The sequence below is a fragment of the Cervus elaphus genome, chromosome 4 (assembly GCF_910594005.1).
Source record: "Cervus elaphus chromosome 4, mCerEla1.1, whole genome shotgun sequence".
NCBI classification, from domain to species: Eukaryota; Metazoa; Chordata; class Mammalia; order Artiodactyla; family Cervidae; genus Cervus; species Cervus elaphus.
In genome coordinates this window covers 53,075,317-53,094,501 of record NC_057818.1, presented here as the reverse complement: position 1 = coordinate 53,094,501, position 19,185 = coordinate 53,075,317, and the positions used below count along the sequence as shown (strand labels likewise).

The 19,185-nt window shown below is 51.4% G+C and overlaps 1 protein-coding gene and 1 pseudogene across 2 annotated transcripts in view; both read right to left on the bottom strand.

Moving 5' to 3' along the window:
* Positions 1 to 17,753, bottom strand: part of NECTIN2 (nectin cell adhesion molecule 2) — a 33,587-nt gene extending 15,834 nt beyond the window's left edge. Inside the window, exons 1-2 of one of the 2 annotated variants that reach the window (XM_043899440.1) lie at positions 17,444 to 17,753; positions 3,042 to 3,437 (exon numbers count right to left, since the gene is read on the bottom strand). In XM_043899440.1, the coding sequence (XP_043755375.1) occupies positions 3,042 to 3,437; positions 17,444 to 17,534 (487 nt within the window). In that variant the 5' untranslated portion in view covers positions 17,535 to 17,753. The remainder of the gene's footprint in view (positions 1 to 3,041; positions 3,438 to 17,443) is intronic. The other variant, XM_043899441.1, reaches the window with a different exon arrangement.
* LOC122692160 lies at positions 7,005 to 9,166 on the bottom strand (annotated as a pseudogene).
* Positions 17,754 to 19,185: the final 1,432 nt, after the last annotated feature.

Genomic DNA, 19,185 nt, shown 5'->3' with positions numbered 1-19,185 from the left:
CTTTGGACAAGTCATTTCCCAACTCTCTAAAAAGAGTCAGGTTCCTCTTTTGTAAAGTGGGGATAGTAATAGGACCCACCACAGAGATGAAATAAATTGACATATAAAGCACTTTGGACAGCGCTTGAGACTCACTGTGCTATCTAAGTGTTAGCCATTATAGTACAATGCATTTTCTGTTCTGTTCTGCTAGTAAAGCAGATGATATCCACAAGCCTGGAAGAGGCTGTGATTTTAAGTGAAAAGCCAAAGCAGAACAATGCCGTTCAAAGGTCCAGCTGAAAAGAACTTCTGCTTGTTTTCCTTTAATCACCACTAGACTTCGGCCCAGAAGTGGGATAAAGGCAATGGAGATTCCCAAAGCTGGACATTTTTTGCCCTTTTTGCCCATCCTCCTGGGAGACATGGAAAAATATTAGGCGGGGTAAAACCTCCATGAGTAATAATAGTGTCAACCACAGCTACTGATGTTGCTCATAACCAGACAGTCCCCTCAGGTTCTGACCCACACCACTACCTGTCCCCGGTCCCTGCTCCTGCCCACTGCGGGGTCTTTAGTGACCTGCACTGCCTGGAATGTTCTGGCATCATTTCTTCTTGTCTTGCTCCTCCTCCTTTTCCAGATCCCGGCCTCACTTTCTCATAGAGACTTCCCTGATGTTTGACTCCCCAAGAAAGTAGAGGTTTCACTGTTCTGCTTTGCGCTTTTATAGGCACCTGGTGCCTGGTAGTAAGTGATCTCTACGTATCTCTTAATAGAACAAATAATGGCAGAAAAAGGGAGGCCTTTGCGAAAGATGAGGAGGAGAAGAGTGGTTTACTATGCAAGACAACTGTGGTTTCAGGGTTCCTTGGGAAGGGAAGTGTGTACTGAGGGACATTACAGGGTACACTTCTCCAACTCTCTGGGGCTCAGAGTGGGGGAAAATGTATCCAGAGTGATGTGGCTTCTTTGGAGTTGCTGGAGGAAGGCGGGACCCCAGGGGATTGCCAAGATTCAGCAAGAAATAGCATCCTTTGAAAAGATGCCTTTCCTAACTCTTCCACATTTTGATAAGCGGTCATGCTGGTCACTTCCTGTTGGAGCCGGAAGGGTGGGAGTTCTTCCTCCTCCTCACCCCTTAACTCACGGACAAGCACGCACTATCTCCCAAAAGGGCGATTATTTCACTTCTCTGTTTGTTCCACTCCTTCCCCCACTCCTCCCTGCTTCTTCCCTCTTCCAAGCCAAGACCTTCTCTCACCTGTCTCCTTGCTTCCATCTACCTTTGTCTACTCTTCTGATGCCCCATGCCCACCACCCCTCCCTGACCCTGGCAGCCAGTTGATTTATTTTTTCTTTTATTTATCTTTGGCTGCTCTGGGTCTTCGTTGCTGCAAGTGGGTTTTCTCTAATTGCGTTGAGTGGGGGCCACGCCTGGTTGCGGTGCATGGGCCTCTCGTGGTGGTGGCTTCTCTTATTGTAGAGCACGGGCTCAGCAGTTGTGGTGCACCGGCTAGGTTACTCCATGGCATGTGGGATATTCCGGGACCTGGGATTGAACTCATGTCCCCTGCACTGGCAGGAGGATTCCTAACCACTAGACCACCAGGGAAGTCCTGCCAGTGACCACCCCTCCCTTTTTTTAAAAGAATTTCAAGACCCTGATCAGGGTGTTCTTATGATTTGAACCCTCTTATGGCTCCAAATAACATTTCAGATGCAGGGAATTCCCTGGTGGTCCACCAGTGGTTAGGACTCCATGCTTTCATGCCAAGGGTGCAGGTTCAATCCCTGGTTGGAGAACTGAGATTCTCCAAGCTGCTCAGCATGGGGGGAAAAAAAAGAAAATCAGATGAATTCCAGCCACCTGGCCTCTTGTCTATGAGGTTCGTGTAACCTGGCCCTGTTGGTTCCTTGCCTAGTTGAGGCTCACTCAAGCCCTTGCCACCAGTCTCCTGTCTGTTCCTAGAATGTGCAAGTCTGTTTCTCTTATCCCAGACTTTGTCTAGACTGTTCCCTCTGCTGGGCCTTCATTCTTCTCCCCGAGGCTGGCTCCTGCTTACACGTCAGCACTTGAATAAGAGGCTTTTAATGACCATTCTCTCTACGTAAGTCCAGTGGGGCCTTACTCTGAGTCTTACAACATCCTGGAGTTCCTTTCTTTTGCTATTTTGATTACTCTCTGACTTGACCTCTAAAATATTTCCAGAAGACAATGACATCTCACTACCTCCACTGCCTCCCCATGGTCTAACTGCCATCACCTGCCTCCTGGACTTATGCCCTCACTGCCTTTGTGAGCCTCCACCCTCACTCCCCACATGGCCTGTGAAAACCCAAGTCAACACCTTCCTCCCCTCCTCAGAATCTCCTGTAGCTGTTGCTCTCTCAAGGCAAAAGCCAACATCTTCTCATGGTCCATAAGGGTCATCTGTGATCTGTGCTCCCCCATCACTGCCTTGACCTTGCCTCTCCCTGCCCCCCCCCCCATTCACTCATCTCCAGCCATACTGACTTCCTGGCTTTTCCTCAGACCTTCCAGGTATGCCCTGCCCCAGGGCCTTTGCACTTGCTGTTCCTGCTGTCTGAAGCTCTCCTCCGTGGACTTGCAGGACTCCGTCAAACCCTCCTAGTTTGGGTTCAAATAGCACCAGACCACCCTCACCAAAATGGTAACCTATTCTCCAATTTCTAAAGCACCTGCAACCCCCCAGCTCACTCTTATTTACGTTATCTACTGCCTTAGTCGGAGTCTAAGCTCCAGGAGAAGGGGGACTTCTGTTCTCCTTAGGGCTTCACCCCTAGAGCGTGGCATAGTGTTTGGCACAGAGTAGGGACTCAATCTACTGGATGCTTCTTGCCGGCTGTATCTCCTCCCTGCAGAACTACCCGTGGCAAATAGCAGGTGCTTAATACGCCACGGCGGCTGACTGATGACCGCAGACAAGGTAGGTCGATTTCCCAGCTAAAGCCCAGAAACAGGCCCGTGGGGGGCGCTGGCGCGTTGCACCTCGTCCCCTCTCACTTCGCCGCAGCCCCACCCCCCCACCAGGCTCACCTATGACTCTGAGCCAGGTGACTCCCCGGCTGGTGCCCTTGGGGAAGGTGGCAAACTCGCAAGTGTAGTTGCCCTCGTCCTCCACCGTCAGCCCCCGGAGGGACAGCGTGGCGTCCCGCACCTCCAGCTCCGTGCCTTGCCCGGCCCCCGCGCTCGGCGCGGTATTGACGAAGGACAGCCGCTCCTTGCCGGGCTTCGGGCTGGGGAAGCTGCGACCATACTGGGGGTGGAAGATGGCCACGTTCTGTTTGCCTTCGGGAGCGTCCAGGCGCAGCCACGTCACCTGGGACACTCGGATTTCAGGCGCTGAAGGCAGCAGGTGGCAGGGCAGCTCTACCGTGTCCCCCAGGTTGCCCCGCACCTCAGCGGCGACCTGAACTCGCACATCCTGGGCTCCTGGGGAGAGAGGAGAGAGAGAGAGGTCGGGTCGGGGAAGGACCTAGAAATCCCTGGGCCAGGCAGGGCCATCATGGGAGGGGGCCCCCTCCGCCCTGCTGGGGAAATGCAGACCCCAGGATAATGCAGGCATCTTCACGCTATCCCAGTTCCCAAAAGGCCAGCCAGATAACACAGTTTGAGGAAAACTAGGGCCATTTGGGTCCTGGGCTAGATGTCATACGATTATGGAATTACTGCTCATGATCTTAGGTGTGATGAATAAATTGTGATTATGTAGTATTCATGTAGCCATAAAATTAAAAGACGCTTGCTCCTTGGAAAGAAAGATATGACAAACCTAGACAGTATATTAATCTGCAGAGACATCACTTTGCCAGTGAAGATCCATAGAGAGTCAAAGCCATGGTTTTTCTAGTGGTCATGTATGGATGTGAGAGTTGGAGCATAAAGAAAGTTGAGCGCCGAAGAATTGATGCTTTTGAATTGTGGTCCTCAAAAAGACACTTGAGAGTTCTTTGGACAGCAAGGAGATCAAACCAGTCAATCTTAAGAAGAAAATCAACCTTGCATATTCATTGGAAGGACTGATGCTGAAGCTGAAGCTCCAATACTTTGGCTACCTGATGTGAAGAGCTGACTCAACGGGAAAGACCCTGATGCTGGGCAAGACTGAAGGCAAAAGGAGAAGGGGGCGGCAAAGGATGAGATGGTTAGGTAGCATCACTGGTTCAATGGACATGAATTTGACCAAATTCTGGGAGATAGTGGAGGACAGAGGAGCCTGGCGTGCTACAGTCCATGGGGTGGGCAAGAGTGGGATATGACTTAGTGACTGAACAACCACAAAGTATTCCTTAAATAAAACATCTATAAAAATATCCTATTTTATTTCATTTTTCACTGCACAGCTTTTAGTGTCTTAGTTCCCCTACCAGGGATAGAACCCAGGCTTGGCAGTGAGAGTGCTGAGTCCTAACCACTGGACCGCCAGGGAATTCCCTATCTTATTGAAGTATAGTTGATTGATTTATTTATTTTAAAAATTTTATTTATTTACTTATTTCATTTTTGTCTGTGTGTCAGTAGTTGTGGCACATGGGCTTAGTTGCTGTGCAGCATGTGGAATCTTCCCAGATCAGGGATCGAACTCTGTGTCCCCTGCATTGGCAGGCAGATTCTTCTTTTTTTTTTTTTAAGTTTAATAGACATTTATTCTATTATTATATAGTTGAACAACCTCTACACACAGAATAACATGGTTTAAGATTTTTTTGAGTAGGAAGGAATTTGGGTCTCAAAAGGTTTTGCAAGCCTGTTTTCTGGAAGTCACTTAAGTGGGCCTTTTAAAAGACCCTTGAAGAAAAAAACAAGAAAAATTGGTTCAAGAAAATCAGCAATTAGATCTCAAAATTAAACTACCTATTAAGATAGCAAACCAAGAACTGGGGCAATTCCTTTTCCATATTTCTTGCACTCAAATACACCGCGGGAAACAGAAGTCTAGTCTACAGGAGGACACGATGCGACAAGCAGAATGAGGTGGCGAGCCCAACCACAACTGGTGGCCTGGCAAGTGTGGAACGGTGAGGCTCTTGAGGATGGTTTGAGCAAGGATGGGAACAACTGTATACAGCACAAAGTCGGAAGCCAATTGAACTTGTAGTGACACCAACTACGTGACTTTTCTCAGTAGCCTTTTTTTTTTTTTTTAAAAAGATACTTACTGTTTGTTTATTTAGCTTGCCAGGTCTTAGTTGCAGCATGCAGGATCTTTGATTTTTATCGCAGCACGTGGCAACTAGTTCCCTGACCAGGGATCGAACCTGGGCCCACTGCATTGGGAGCACAGAGTCTTAGCTGCTGGACCCCCAAGGGAAGTCCCTCTCACTAGCCTTTTAAGAATGGAGTGACTTGACCCTAGAGAACACTGATTACACTTAGCAATGATACTTTTAAACATAACCACCCCTATTTCCTGCATCCCCTAAGGTGGTTCATGATGGTCACAAACTAATACTACAAATAAAACATTTAATTTTTTGATAAGTTTTTCCTATCGTCCTCTACTTGAAAGGGATCTAATGAACATCAACCTCCCAATCCTACTAAAGTTACAAACCTCAGGGCTAATAACTCCCCCTCACTTATCTAATGTTCAATTTCCATTAGTTTTAATCGACACCAGTGTCAATGAAACCATTTTGCATGAAGTTCAGTATTCTACAGATATCAGAGTCTGAACCAGGAGCTTTATGTGAACTTCAGTGGCACCATGGAGGCCAAGGCAATTTAATTTTGCTAAATCAGGATTTGATTCATTTGTGAGAACCCTCTTGCAACAGGTCTATTCAATTCTCTTAAAAATGGTGGCATTACTTTTCGCCTTTCAGAAGCAGCAGTTACATAAATGTAGTATCAGATTAAGCCTAAAACATGGACCCTAGTCAACTTTATTTTTCCGCATATGATCTTGAGAAAGGGTCAGGACACCCTTCACATTTCCAAGGAAAATCCAACTTAAAATGTCGCTGCCAAACTCCATAGAACTGCAGAGCATTGCATCACCCCAATAAAGCTGCAGGTCTCATCACATGCATCAACAAATCTACAGGGTTAAATTTCTGCACTCCTCTTTTATAGAACTTTACACCTATTGCCCAAACAGCATTTTAAACGTGAACATATCAACTCCCTAAGAAAGCAAAAACAAAGGCATTCCCCTTATTAGAAACAGGATACACCATCACTTAAAGTCTTTAAGCATCACTGCACTTTAACGTCCATAGTTGTTTTTCTTTGGCTGTGCCAGGTCTGAGTTGTGGCATGTGGGATCTTAGTTCCAGACCAACCAGGGATCAAACGCATGCCACCTGCATTGAAAGCACAGGGTCTCAGCAATCTCACTCCTGGGCATACACACCGAGGAAACTAGATCTGAAAGAGACACGTGTACCCCCAGTGTTCATCGCAGCACTGTTTATAATAGCCAGGACATGGAAGCAACCTAGATGTCCAGCGGCAGACGAATGGATAAGGAAGCTGTGGTACATATACACAATGGAATATTACTCAGCCATTAAAAAGAATTCATTTGAATCAGTTCTAATGAGATGGATGAAACTGGAGCCCATTATACAGAGTGAAGTAAGCCAGAAAGATAAAGACCAATACAGTATACTAACACATATATATGGAATTTAGAAAGATGGTAACGATAACCCTATATGCAAGACAGAAAAAGAGACACAGATGTACAGAACAGACTCTGGGACTCTGTGGGAGAAGGCGAAGTTGGGATGTTTTGAGAGAATAGCATTAAAACAAGCATACTATCAAGGGTGAAACAGATCACCAGCCCAGGTTGGATGCATGAGACAAGTGCTCAGGGCTGGTGCACTGGGAAGACCCAGAGGGATGGGATGGGGAGGGAGGCGGGAGGGGGGATTGGGATGGGGAACACATGTAAATCCATGGCTGATTCATGTCAATGTATGGCAAAAACCACTACAGTATTGTAAAGCAATTAGCTTTCAACTAATAAAAATAAATGAAAAAATTAAAAAAAAAAAAAAGCACAGGGTCTTAACCACTGGACCACTACAGAAGTCCCTAACTTTCCTAATTTGACAATGCATTCAATGAAACAATCTGCAGACAACTAGTTTTAACAGACATATTAAAAAACACTTTTAAGCAGACAAGAACGTCCTAAATTGTTTATTAGGTAAGAACTTGACAAACATTACTTATATTAGCGGTAGCGGTGGAGTTGGAGAGCACTGCGCCTTCTCCAAGCTGCGCAGCGAGAGCCACCGATAGGGAGGTGGAACTCGTAGCCCTTGCCTCGCCCGCGGCAGAAAGGCTCTTTCTGCCTGCAGACGTCAGCCCCTGCATCTCCCCGTGCTTGTGGACTGGTTTAGTGATCCACTAGGGGTCAGGGTTTCTTCTGATAGCTTTATGGAATGGATCAGTAACCTCAAAGAATTGGTATGTAGGATCTTCACCAACCCAGTAGGAATTCAGGGCCCCCAGGGCCCCACAGTGGCGTCCAGCGTACTCCTCCGCAACCGACTGAAGGCTTCGAGCAAACTTGAGTGGGTTGACACTATGGTGGACAGGCTTGCCGAAAGTGGCACCCTTAGGAACTGGGCGTTTGCGGCCACCGTGGCACACACGAACCCGACATATGACAGAACCTTGCCTGGCCTTGTACCCCAGCCTGCGCGCCTCCTCGGGCCGGGGGGTGGGGTGGGGGGGCAGTGTGGGGGGCTCAGTGCAGCGCGGAAGAGCGGGTAAGGCCAGCAGCGCACCACATCACGTCTGACTGCTTCTTCCTCCATAGCTCCTGGATGTACTTGTACGCACCCATTTCGACTCACCCTGATGGCTGCCGCCAGACGAAAAGGAGCGAACCTTTCTCCCTGGCAGGCGGATTCTTAACCGCTGGACCACCGGGGAAGTCCTATAACTGATTTACAATGTGTCAGTTTCAGGTGTATAGCACAGTGACTCAGAATTGTCTTCAGATTCTTTTCCTTATAGGTTTAACAAAACATTGAGTATAGTTCCTGTGCTATGCAGTGAGTCCTTGTTGGTTATCTCTTTTATGTCGTATTTCTTTTTCTTAGACGATAAAGGGTGGATGAGAATTTCCTGGCGATCCACTGGTTAAGACTACTCTCTCACTGCTGAGGGCCCAAGTTCAACCCCTGGCTAGGGAACTAAGATTCCACAAGCCGCCCAGCACAGCCAAAAAGAAGAAGAAAGAAGAAGGGGAAGATAAAAGGTAGAAATATCATTATCTGAAATGTACTCTGAGACGTTCATCCAAAAAAGACCCCAAAACGATAAAGTGATGAAGCAAACATGACAGAATATGAATCGCTGTCTAGAGGCAGAGATGAGGGAGGCTGCTGGGCCTCTCTTCCAACTTACATGTGTATGTTGTAAATTTTTCATTATCAAATGTTTGGAGGGAAAAAAAGAATCTTCCAAAATAACAAAAATCTATGCCAAAAGAAATTTAAAAAAAATTTTAAGGGTATGTACTTCATTTTTTCCCTGCACAGCTAATAATCCTTTCTCTCACTTTTCTATAAAACCTACAACCCTCTGAGCCTATTTTTTCCTATTAACAGCCTTAGTGAGATTAATTCCCATTTATCCATTAAAAATGTACAATTCAGTGGCTTTTCATTATTCACAGAAGTTGTGCATCCATCACCATAATCAAGTTTAGGACATTGTTATAATGCCCCCCAAAAATCCATGTACCCATTATACAGTCAATTGCACCTCCCATCCCCCTGTCACTAACAATCAGTCATCTATTTTCTGTCTAGAGATTTGCCTCTTCTGGGCACATCACATAAATCAAATCATAAAATATGTGACCTTTTGTGTTTCTTTCACTTGGCAAATGTTTTCAAGGTGTACCCAGGCAGTAACATGGATCAGTGCCTTGGTTCCTTTTTATGGCTCAGTAATATTCCACTCTACAGACTGACCACATTTTGTTTATTCATTTAGCAGCTGATGGACAACTAAGTTGTATTCACCTTTTGGTGATTATGAACAAAGCTACTGTGAACATTGGCATGCCAGTTTTTGTCTGAATATATGTCTTTTATTTCTCAGCTCATCATTTGTTTTCTGACTTTTAATAAAAACCAAAATAAAAATCAATGTTTCTCCAGAAATTTCCATTGGTGGTCCAGTGGCTAAGACTTCATGTTCCCAATGCAGGGGCCCAGGTTCAATCCCTGGCCAGGGAGCTAGATCCCACATGCCACATCCCTAACTCTAACCCTATGACCCAGCACAGCCAAATGAATGCATTAATAATTTTTTTTTAAGGTGAATTTTTTTTACTGTGCAAGGCAGCACAGCACGGGGACTGAGCACAGACTGAGTGCCTTCGAATCTCAGCTCTGCCACTTACTGGCTGTGTGACATTGGACAAATCGTTTAACCTCTCTGTGCCCCAGTTTCCTCAGCTGTAAAGGGGAGGGTAATAATGGTACCCACCTCCTAGGGGTTGCTGTTTAAGGATTAAAGGATGTTTGTTGAGCACTTAGCACACAGGGCCCCAGGAAGTGCAAGATCAGTGCTTGGTAAATAAACACAACCAGCTAAGTATAATTACAAGTAGTCCTTGACACCCAGCTCTGAGGCAAAGGCCCATGCCCAGCTGTCCTTGACCAAGATGTGAGGGGGGGGCGTGTGCGCAGCTGCTGGCCTCCCACAGGAATCCAGGGAACATTAACAAGTGACCCTAGTGAGAAGGTCCCCAAAAGAAGGCAGTCCTTCAGGCAAGACCCATCCTAGGCACTTCTCAAAAGCAGCCATCAGTGAAGGCCGTGTGACACACATCATCTCGTGGAATTCCTACATATATCTTGCAACTCAAACCCAGGGGGGCCACCTTGAGATATGGGCATCCTCCCCTCTGGAGGGACCACACTGCAGAGTGTCATGGGTGGGACCCTGGAGCAGATGGCTGGGGGCTTCCTGTTGGCTCTGTCCCCTTTTATGTGGGTGACTTTTTTTTTTTTTAATATTTATTTATATGGCTGTACCAGGAACTGGTTTCAGCATGTGGGACCTGCCATCTTCACTGTGCCACGCGGGATCTTTAGCTGTGGCATGGCAACTCTCGGTTGCAGCATGTGGGATCTAGTTCCCTGACCAGGGATCGAACCCGGGCCCTCTGCGTCGGCAGCTTGGAGTCTCCCAGCCACTGGGCCACCAGGGAAGTCCCCGGGTGACTTTGCTTTGAGCCTGATTTCCTCCATCTGTAAAAAGGGAATGTTTAGGCAACCCTGTAGGGTCGACAATTCCATGACATGATTTTCTCCCGTAGTTTCCTCAGAGGGCAGGCACAGCAGGTGAGTCAAGTCGGGGCAGATAGCCGCATGCTACTGGCCAAGTCCAGCTCCCTCACAGTTAGTTTTGGCTCAGGTAGCATCGTTCCTGAAGTGACCTGGCAGCACAGAAAGGTCTGGAGGTCAAATCCAGACAAAAATCAGGATATGAGACCCTGGGGGCAGCAGGTGGGTGGAGCTGAGGCAGGGTTGCCCCCTTCCCTCAAGGTGCCAGGACCTGCGTGGCCCCCAAAGGCACTGAGGATGGGGCAAGGGTTCCCAAAGGCTCTGCCCCTTTCGAGCTGGGTGAGGAGGGATGGGAACTCAAGTCAGGGAAAAAACACCCAGGCCAGTGTGAGCCGCAGAAGAGACACAGGGTGGGGCTGAGGGTTTAAGTTTTCTTCTTGAGGTAAGTGGGAACCATTGAGGGTTCTTCACTTGGAGAAGACTTGACTAAAGCAAAGATTTAGAACTTCAAGGGCTTGAGTGGTAGACCCTTCCTGCTAGCCATTCTTTTCCAGACTGTGCCAACCAGTGGGCAACAAACAGTTGCTCAACACGGAGACCCTGGGTACTAGAGAGTCAGTCCCTGAGGACGGGGATTTGTCTATCTTGTTGCTTACTGTATCCCTAGAGCTCACACCAGGGCGTGGTTATAGCAGGTGCTCAATCAATACTGTTGGGAAAAAAAAAAAAACAACTGTTGAATAAATATCAAGATCTGTTCTGGCTGCACATTTCACAGACGTGTCAGGACAAGTCCTCCAGGAGTTGACATTCCAGGAGAGGGGAGAGGTTGCACAGACAGTCAGTTGGGGGCGGGGCAGGGCTGGGGGTGGAGGAGAGGACCTAGAGCAGGGGCCTGACCCAGCCGAGGGGAAGGGCAGGAGGGCTTCCTGGAGGAGGAGACCTTTCCCAAGGGAAACCAAGCTCCAGCCCATGGAGCCACACACCTCGCTCTGGGTCACTGGGTCCCTCTGGGGACTCAGATTTCTTGTCCTAAGGAAATCCTGTGGCTGCCAGTTGCCTCTCTTCTGGGGAGTTCCCTGGTGGCCTGGTGGTTAGGACCTGGGCTTTCACTGTTGTGGCCTGGGGTTCACACCTGTCTTCTGAGGGAGGCTGCCCTTCTGCAACTCGAGTGGCCCTGGTAGTTTCAGAAGATTTAAAAAAAAAAACAAAAACAAGAAAAAAAAAAACCCACTTTTGGGGATTTCTTGGCAGCTTAGTGGTTAGGACTCTGTGCTTTCACTGCCGAGAGCAGGGGTTCAATCTCTGGTCGGCAAGCCTGAAATAAATGAATTAATTAATTAAATTAAAAAAAAAACCCACTTTTAGCTTCTTGTGGGGCAAGCTTCTCAGGAATTTCTTTCATCACCAATACTCTGTCCTGGATGGCCATACACCCCTCCTCTTTCTGACTAGCTGGCTCTCATCCCCTTACCCCGCACCCATCTCCCCATCTCACACACCAGGTTTTCATGACCCTCCTGAGCTCCTGGAGGGCAGGAATTCTTTGCCTGGTCTTGTTCGCAGGTCTACCCTCAGGACCTGCAACAGAGCTCCTGGTAGATGCTCCATATATGTGAAATGAAGGAGGTTCTAAAATTCCAAGGCTCCACGATCCCCATTCTAAATGTCTCATTTTGAATGAATGAATAGCATGGTTCAGCCCCCATATGGTTAATGGCCCATCTTTTAGGTCTTTCCACCTCAGTAAAAGGTTTAGGATGGAAGCTTTGGAGTCATATCTGACTCCACTTTTTCTCTCTCAACCTCCACTGCAATCCATCAGGAAACCCCACCAGCTTCTTCTTCAAAATATATCTTCAAGTGGACCAGGTCTGACCCCTGCATTACCCGTATCCTGGTCTAAGCCAGTGGCATCTCTCCCCTAGGTCATCCCACACACACCCCCTCCCCACCATGGAGGGCTGCAAGTGCCCCCTGCAGTTCCCACACGCAGCCAGAGAAGGGTCTCTTCTAGGGCTCTCTCCTCACTCAGAAAATAAAAAAAGCTCAAGTCTTTACAGCAGCCACAAGGTCCTGTGTGACCTGTGCCCGTCCTCTTTCTGACCTCATCTCTCACCCTCACCCCTTGGCTCACCCTGCTCCAGACATGCCATCCTCCTCACCATTTCTCAGACATGCCAGGCAAGTCCCACCTCAGGGCCTTTGCACTTGCTGTTCTCGCATCCTGGAATACTTTCCCCTCCCTCACTCCCTTCAGATCTTTGCTCTGGGGCGTTCCCTGACCACCCCAATGATGAGAACAGAAATTCCCTTGACATGGCTTCATTTTCCTCATTGCACCTGATGTCTTTTCCCTGCTAGAACATTAGTTCTGGGGGCAGGGATCTTTGTCTTGAAAGTGGTAGTCCCTCAGTCATGTCCGACTCTTTGCGATCCCATGGACTGTAGCCTGCCAGGCTCCTCTGTCCATGGAATTCTCTGGGCAAGAATACTGGAGTGGGTAGCCATTCCCTTTTCCAGGGGATCTTCCTGACCCAGGGATCAAACCCCAGTCTCCTGCATTGGCAGGCAGATCCTCTACCATCTGAGCCTTGGTTCCTGCTATTTTCCCAGAGCCTAGAAGAGTAACTGGCATACTGTGAGAGCTCCAGAAATGTGTTGAGTGAAAGAATGAGGTGGAGATGGGGAAGCAACAGTGCATCAGATGACAGAGGCTGAGGCTGAGTTAGAGTTTGGGCTTTTTCTTAGGGGCACTAGGGAGCCATAGAGAGTTATAGGCAGGGGGAGGGACAGGGTTAGATTTGTGCTTTAGAAAGAACCCTCAGAATGGACTGGGGCCAGCCTTTGGGGGTCAGGGCAGTGGGGATGGAGGATGAACTGGATTGGAAACACATTCAGAAGTTGGAATGGTTGGGACACAGAGGCTGACCAGCTGTGGGGCAGCGGTGGGTGGTGAGGGGAATGAGGTGTATTGGCTGATGGCCAGATGTTTTGTGTTTCAGGCAGAGGCGGGAGAAATGAAGCCAGGAGGAAGGTTGGCCTGGAGTTCAGACCCTAGTGTCCAGGACACTTCTGGGCGGGAGCCTGTGCCCTGACCTTGGCCAGAACATGGTCAGCAGCACAGTGGGGGAGGGTGTGCCCGTGGGAACACCAGCCACCCTCAGCTTTCCTCGGCCAGTCAGGCTGGTGACAGCTTCATGGGGTGTCAGCTGGGTCCCCAGACACACTTCCCTTGCCTGTGGCCTGGCATGCCAGGCTTCCTGTGGTGGCAGGGCAGGGGCAGCCCAGGGTATTGTGTGAGCCCAGGGGAATCCTTTGGGCGGGTGGGGACAGAGACCCAGAGCCTGAGACCCTGAGATCTGGGGAGGGGAAATCAGGGCTGAGAGGAAGGGGCTGGGGGCCTGGACTTCTGGGTTCCTGCCTGCCTGGCTGGCTCCTCGCGGCTTGGCTCACCCTCTCTGGACCTACAAGGTATTGTGACCTGCCTTCTGACCACAGGGTGTGGCGGATGCCAGTTGGCCCTTGAAGGCCAGCGTGCTTGGAGTGCTGGCCTCAGCTGCTGCCTCAGCTACCTCCTTAATTAATTAATTGCATTAATCATGGTGCCCACCCCCACAGCGGACATCCAGGAGCCGGCTTGGTTGCGGGGGGGTGGGGGGTTGTTGTTGAGCAGAAGCAGCCAAGATATCCGGCTGTCTGTCTGTCTGTCTGGGTCTGCATATCTTCACCTGCCTCCCCCAGCCCCTCTCTGACGGTGGTCATTACTCAACTCGGGTGATGGTCATCACTCCCCTCTCTGGTCTGTGATTTTCTGCCTTTCTCCAGGGACTCCACCCCTACTGAAGTTCTCCCCTGTGGGCTCTGATGCTTCTGGGGGTGAATCTCTAGGACTGTTCTCCCTGGCTGAGCCCCTCAGACAGAACCCCACCCCCACCATTCTGCCCAGACCGAGTTTACACCAAAACACTTCTGTCTCTGAAGACTCTGGCCCTCCTCTCGCAGGGCTGTCTCTTTGATCTCTTGTGTTTCTGTCTCTGGTTCTCAGGATTCCCAGTCTGCCCCTCTGTGTCCCCCAGGAGTCCCCAGTCTCTGCTCTCTGTGTCTGTCCGTCTTTCTCTCTCTCTAAAAGTTTTATTTAGATACAATTCCCATACCATATGATTCGCCCATTTAAAGTGTCTAGTTCAATGACTTTTAGTAAATTCATAGATTTGTGCCTCCATGACCACAATCAATTTCAGATCATTTTCACCAGGCCCAAGAGACCCTACCTGTTCTCATATTCTCTTTCTTCTGTACTCCAACATCTGAGGTCTGGATCTTTTGGGTCTGGGGGTCTCCTCGTCTCTGGGATCTGGCTCCCAGCACCGATTCCTGGGGTCTCTAGTCTCTCCAGGTCTCTGGTCTCTGTCTCTCAGGATCTCTGTTTCTCTGTGGCTCTGACCCTCTGCCTCCTGGGTCTCCCCATCTCTGCATGTTTCACCACACCCCTGACATACTTTCTCTTCGCTGGGCCATCTTGCTGGGTCCCCTTTTCTCCTCCTCCTCTTGCTCCATTTCTCAGCATTGCTGGGACATTAAATATGTAACAGCGTCCCTGGTGGGGGTGGGGGAGCTAGCCAGCCTGCCCAACTCCCTGTCCCTCCCGTGTCCATCACTCCCCATGGCCCCCACACACTGCTGGCCTTGAGGTTGGCCTGTGCCCTGACCTCCCTGGGTCATGACATCACCATCACTGACTGGCTGGGGTCTTTTGGGCCCCCACCCAACTGTCACAAAACCTCTGTCTCTTTATGCTGTTACTGCCTTTATCGAGATGTCTTTCCAGCTCCCTTTCCCCTGCCCCCCACTTTCTCTGCCCCATCCTTGTGGCTGAATTTCATCTCCCCATCTCTCCGTTCCATTTCTACCTGTGTCTCTGATCCCGTCCCTAAATTTGTTTGACACCCTCCCTCTATTGGCTTCTGTCCCCATCCGTGTATCTCCAGCCTCTCCCTGAATTCCTCTTGCCCCTCTGCTCCCCCCGCAGGATGTGAGCAGACCCACCCCTACTTCTCCCCTGTCCAGTCCTCCTTCCCTAATGAGAAGAGACAGCAGGCCGGCAGTCCCCTCTCCTCCCATCCCCCTCCGCTACATGGGGCTGCCTGGCTGACATGGATGAGCAGTGAAAGCCAGGGAGGACTGGGGAGGGGAGCCGGCCCAGCAGGAAGCCCAGGTGGTGCACCTTCGTTCCTCGGAGGCCAAGGAGGGGGAAGTCAGAGGAGCCAGGGAGAGGGAAACAGACGTGGATGGACAGGAGAGAGAGAGAGAGAGGGTGAGAAAGGAGGAAAGAGCTTGGAGAGAGATTAGAGAGCCAGAGGAGCAGACTGGGAGAGGGTGAGAAATGCAGAGAGGAAAAGGGGGAGAGAAAGTGAGGGAAGGAGGGGAGGGAGAGACAGAGAAGAAGAGGAAGGGAAGGAGGGAAGGAAAGAGGCAGAGATGAGAGAGAGCAGGGCACAAAGGCACAAGGGTGGAGTGTGGGGAAGGGGGAAGCTCTCCTCAGGTGCTAAGAATTTCCTCTGGGATCAGTGGGGTCTCTGAACCTGCCCCCTCCCCCCGCCCCCCAGTGTCCCTGCTGGGATGGAATTGTTATCTCAGTTTTCCAAAGAAGGAAAAGGAGGCTCAGAGGCACTTTCTGGAGCCCACCAGGTTCGGCAGAGCCAAGAAAGGCTCTGAAGTCTGCAAACTGGCTGAGGATGCTGGGAAAGTGGCTCGTCCTTTCTAAGCCTTTGTTTCCTCATCTGTCTAATGGGAACAGGAACTGGACCTGTCCCGTAGGGTGATCGAGAGCCTTCTGCGAGATCACGCACCAAGTCAACGCCTGGCCTAAGGCGGGGTGGATTCTGAGCATTCTGCCAGAGGTGGCAGGTTCTGATTTTATCTCACTGTTTCTGACGCAGAGGGAGAGACAGGCGGAAGGAAAAGTCAGTGCCCCCTCTCTGGGTCAAAACTGGGAGACCATTCAGAGACACGCTGGGGCAAAAAAGACCTAGGGCTCCCGCGAGCTCCCTCGCACTTTCTGGCAAACGTTTGTGAATCTCCAGGATCATGAGTTTCTACCTGGGAATAAACAGCCGGGTCACCTGCAAAGGGGCAGGGCCAGAGCCTCCCTCACCTGTTTCCTCGCAGCCTCTCCCTCTCCTGCGGATGCACCCCTCCCCTGGGGAGGTGGGGGAAACAGGAGTCGGGGAGGGGGGCGGGGAAGTGGGCCGAGCGGAGGGAGAGACAGCGGATTAGGGCGGCGTCTCCTCACGTCCACCTCCCGCTGCGGCTCTGAGGACAAAGGCGCGACGAGAGAGATAAAGTCCCGAAACCGGGAATCCGGAACGGGGAGCCTGGAGAGCTCCCGCCCCCGCCCTGCCCCGGCTCGACGAAAGTGAAACCCGGAAAACTTCCCCAGGGATGTCCCCGCCGGTCGCTCACAAGGAACGGGAAAGGTCCCACCCTCCTTAGTCTACGCGGGACACTGGCCGACTGAGCCTCCAGCTTTCAGACAGGGCCTCTGGCTCTTCATTAGAACTAGAACCCAAGAGACAGGGTTCCTGCCCACATTTATATCTGAATTCCAGGACATTCCAATGCCCACAATTAAATCTGGAGCCCAGGAGACAGGACCTTTTGGCCTCCTCCCCCCTCCACCCCCCCAGTTCTGTCTGGGACCCTAGAGAAAGACAGAGAACCCTGCTCACAATCTGGAACCCACAAGTTCGAGCCCTTCCTGACCCCAATTCTACCAGGACCCCGGTAGACGGAGACCCTAGCCTTCATTCTCCTTGGGACCAAAGAGATAGAGCCCTCAGCCCCTAATTTTTCTGGGGCCCAGGAGTTCCTTTTTTCCGGGCCCAGGAGTCAGAGCCTTCAGCACCCTGGGGCCCGGGGTTGGAGCCCTCAAGCCCTTCCCCAGGTCGTCCGAATTATCATTCTTGGCCCTGTAAGGGGCCCAAAGTCCGAGCTCACCGCCCGCCCCTCTGAGGACATCTGGCTCCCTGCCCTCAATTCTCCCCGGGCCTCAGACTCCCAACTCTGAGAGAAGGAAAGATGGGGTAGTCGCCTTATTATTGCGACCCTCCTGCTGGGGGTAGGGAAAAGGATGGTTTCGCGCGCGGCGGGGAGGCGTCTGCGTTCTCTCACCGGTTTCCCGGAGCAGGAGCAGCAGCAACGGCAGTAGCGGCAGCGTCGGAGGCGACAATCTCAACGGCCGGAGGGCTGTGGCCCGGGCCATGGGGGGCCCGGGGAGGGACTGGGCCCGGGCAGGGGCCTGAGGGCCACTCTGCGTGCGTCAATCGACTGGGCAGACGAGTAGGTGCCTGAGTGGCTTCGGCTCCCGGCCGGTTCCCGCGGCGCTCTGCTTTCTCGGCTCTGCTGTCGAGGTCCGGTTCTCCAGCTCAGCGACCCTGGCCCTTGACTGACGTCACAGGACCCACCTCCTTCCTCCCCTCCTCGCCGAGCATATCTGGCTCCGGCCACGCCCCCTCAGGCAGGTCTGACCCCGCCCCCTCCTGGGATTCCACGCCTGTCTCTGCCCAGGATTCTACTCTCGCCCCGCCCCCCCAGCATTCCTCTCCCTCCCCTTCCCAGGATTCTACACCCGCTGCTCCCCAGGATTCTAAGTTCGTCCCTCCCAGGACTCTCTGATCGCCGGCCCCCAGGCCCCATAATTCTCTCTCTGCGCTCTCCCGGCAAACCCCGCCCCTTAGCGCTCTAGCCACGCCCCTTTACACCTAAATTGCTCTCGAGCCCCTGCCTAAAGGGGCAAGTACAACGCTTCCGAACGTCCAGCTTCCACGAAGTCCCGCCCCCAGGCATGGCCCTGCCCATTCGTTCTCCCCGTAGTCTGCCCCGCCGCTCAGGAGTTCAGTTTGCCCATGCCTCGGCCCCGCCCCCTTCAGTATGGGATAGGGCCATTTGGACACACATGCATGAGGCACGTGGTTTCCTATAGACCCGCCCCCTTGAGCCCCGCCCACACGCTGAGACTCCACCCCCTTTTCCGCCTAGCGTCTTCCCCACTTCTCGCCCCGCGCTGTCTTGTCAGGTCTGTCCGCGTCTCAGCCTATCCTCATCTCTTTCTAGTCTCTGCCTGAGACTTTGGGAGTCGCCGCGTCGTGTTTTTTAGATTCCCGTCTTTTAGTGTCTCTGTGAGTCTCTCTGCCTCTTTTTCCGTCCCTGTGTTTATCTCTGGGTCTTTCGGTTTCCACGTTTCAGCGTCGCTTTGTGTTCCTGGTCTCTTTCTATCACTGTTTCTGTGTCACTTGGCTCTTGTCTTTTTCATCGCTTTGACTCTGGCTCTCTCGCTGCCTGCATCTGTCTGTCTCTACCCCGCCACTCTGTGGGTTTCTATCTCTGTGTCTTTCTCTGTCCCTGTGTTTCTCGGTGCGTTTCTGTGTCTCTTTCGGTGCCTCTGGTTTCTCTCTGCGTCTCTCTTGACCTCTCGCCATCCCGCAGCCCTCTCCTCCCGCATCTGATCCGCACCATCTCCTTACTGCGGCCTTCCGCCAGGGGGCAGCACAGACCGCTCCCAGCGGTCGGCTGGCCCTGCGGAGTTGGGCTACGGTCGGGCCTCCAGACTTGACTAGTCCCTCCCCGTGTCCTTGTCCCACTTCTCCTATCTTCCCAACCTCCTCGCGTCTTTGTGTCTCTCGCTCTGACTCGGCCCCTTTGTCCCTCTCCGGCGGCTCCCGCTCCTCCCCTCCCCCACCTACCTCTTCACATTCCTTGCACTGCCCGGGGGAGCTGGTGAGGCCGCCCTGCGTGTAGGGACGAGGGCGGCAGGCAGGAGGCTGAGGGAGACGATGCCACTGAGCACTTGAAATCCCTTGGTTCCAGTTCCTCGGAAAAGGAGCTGATCAGCTGGGGGCTGATGCTTCGTGCCC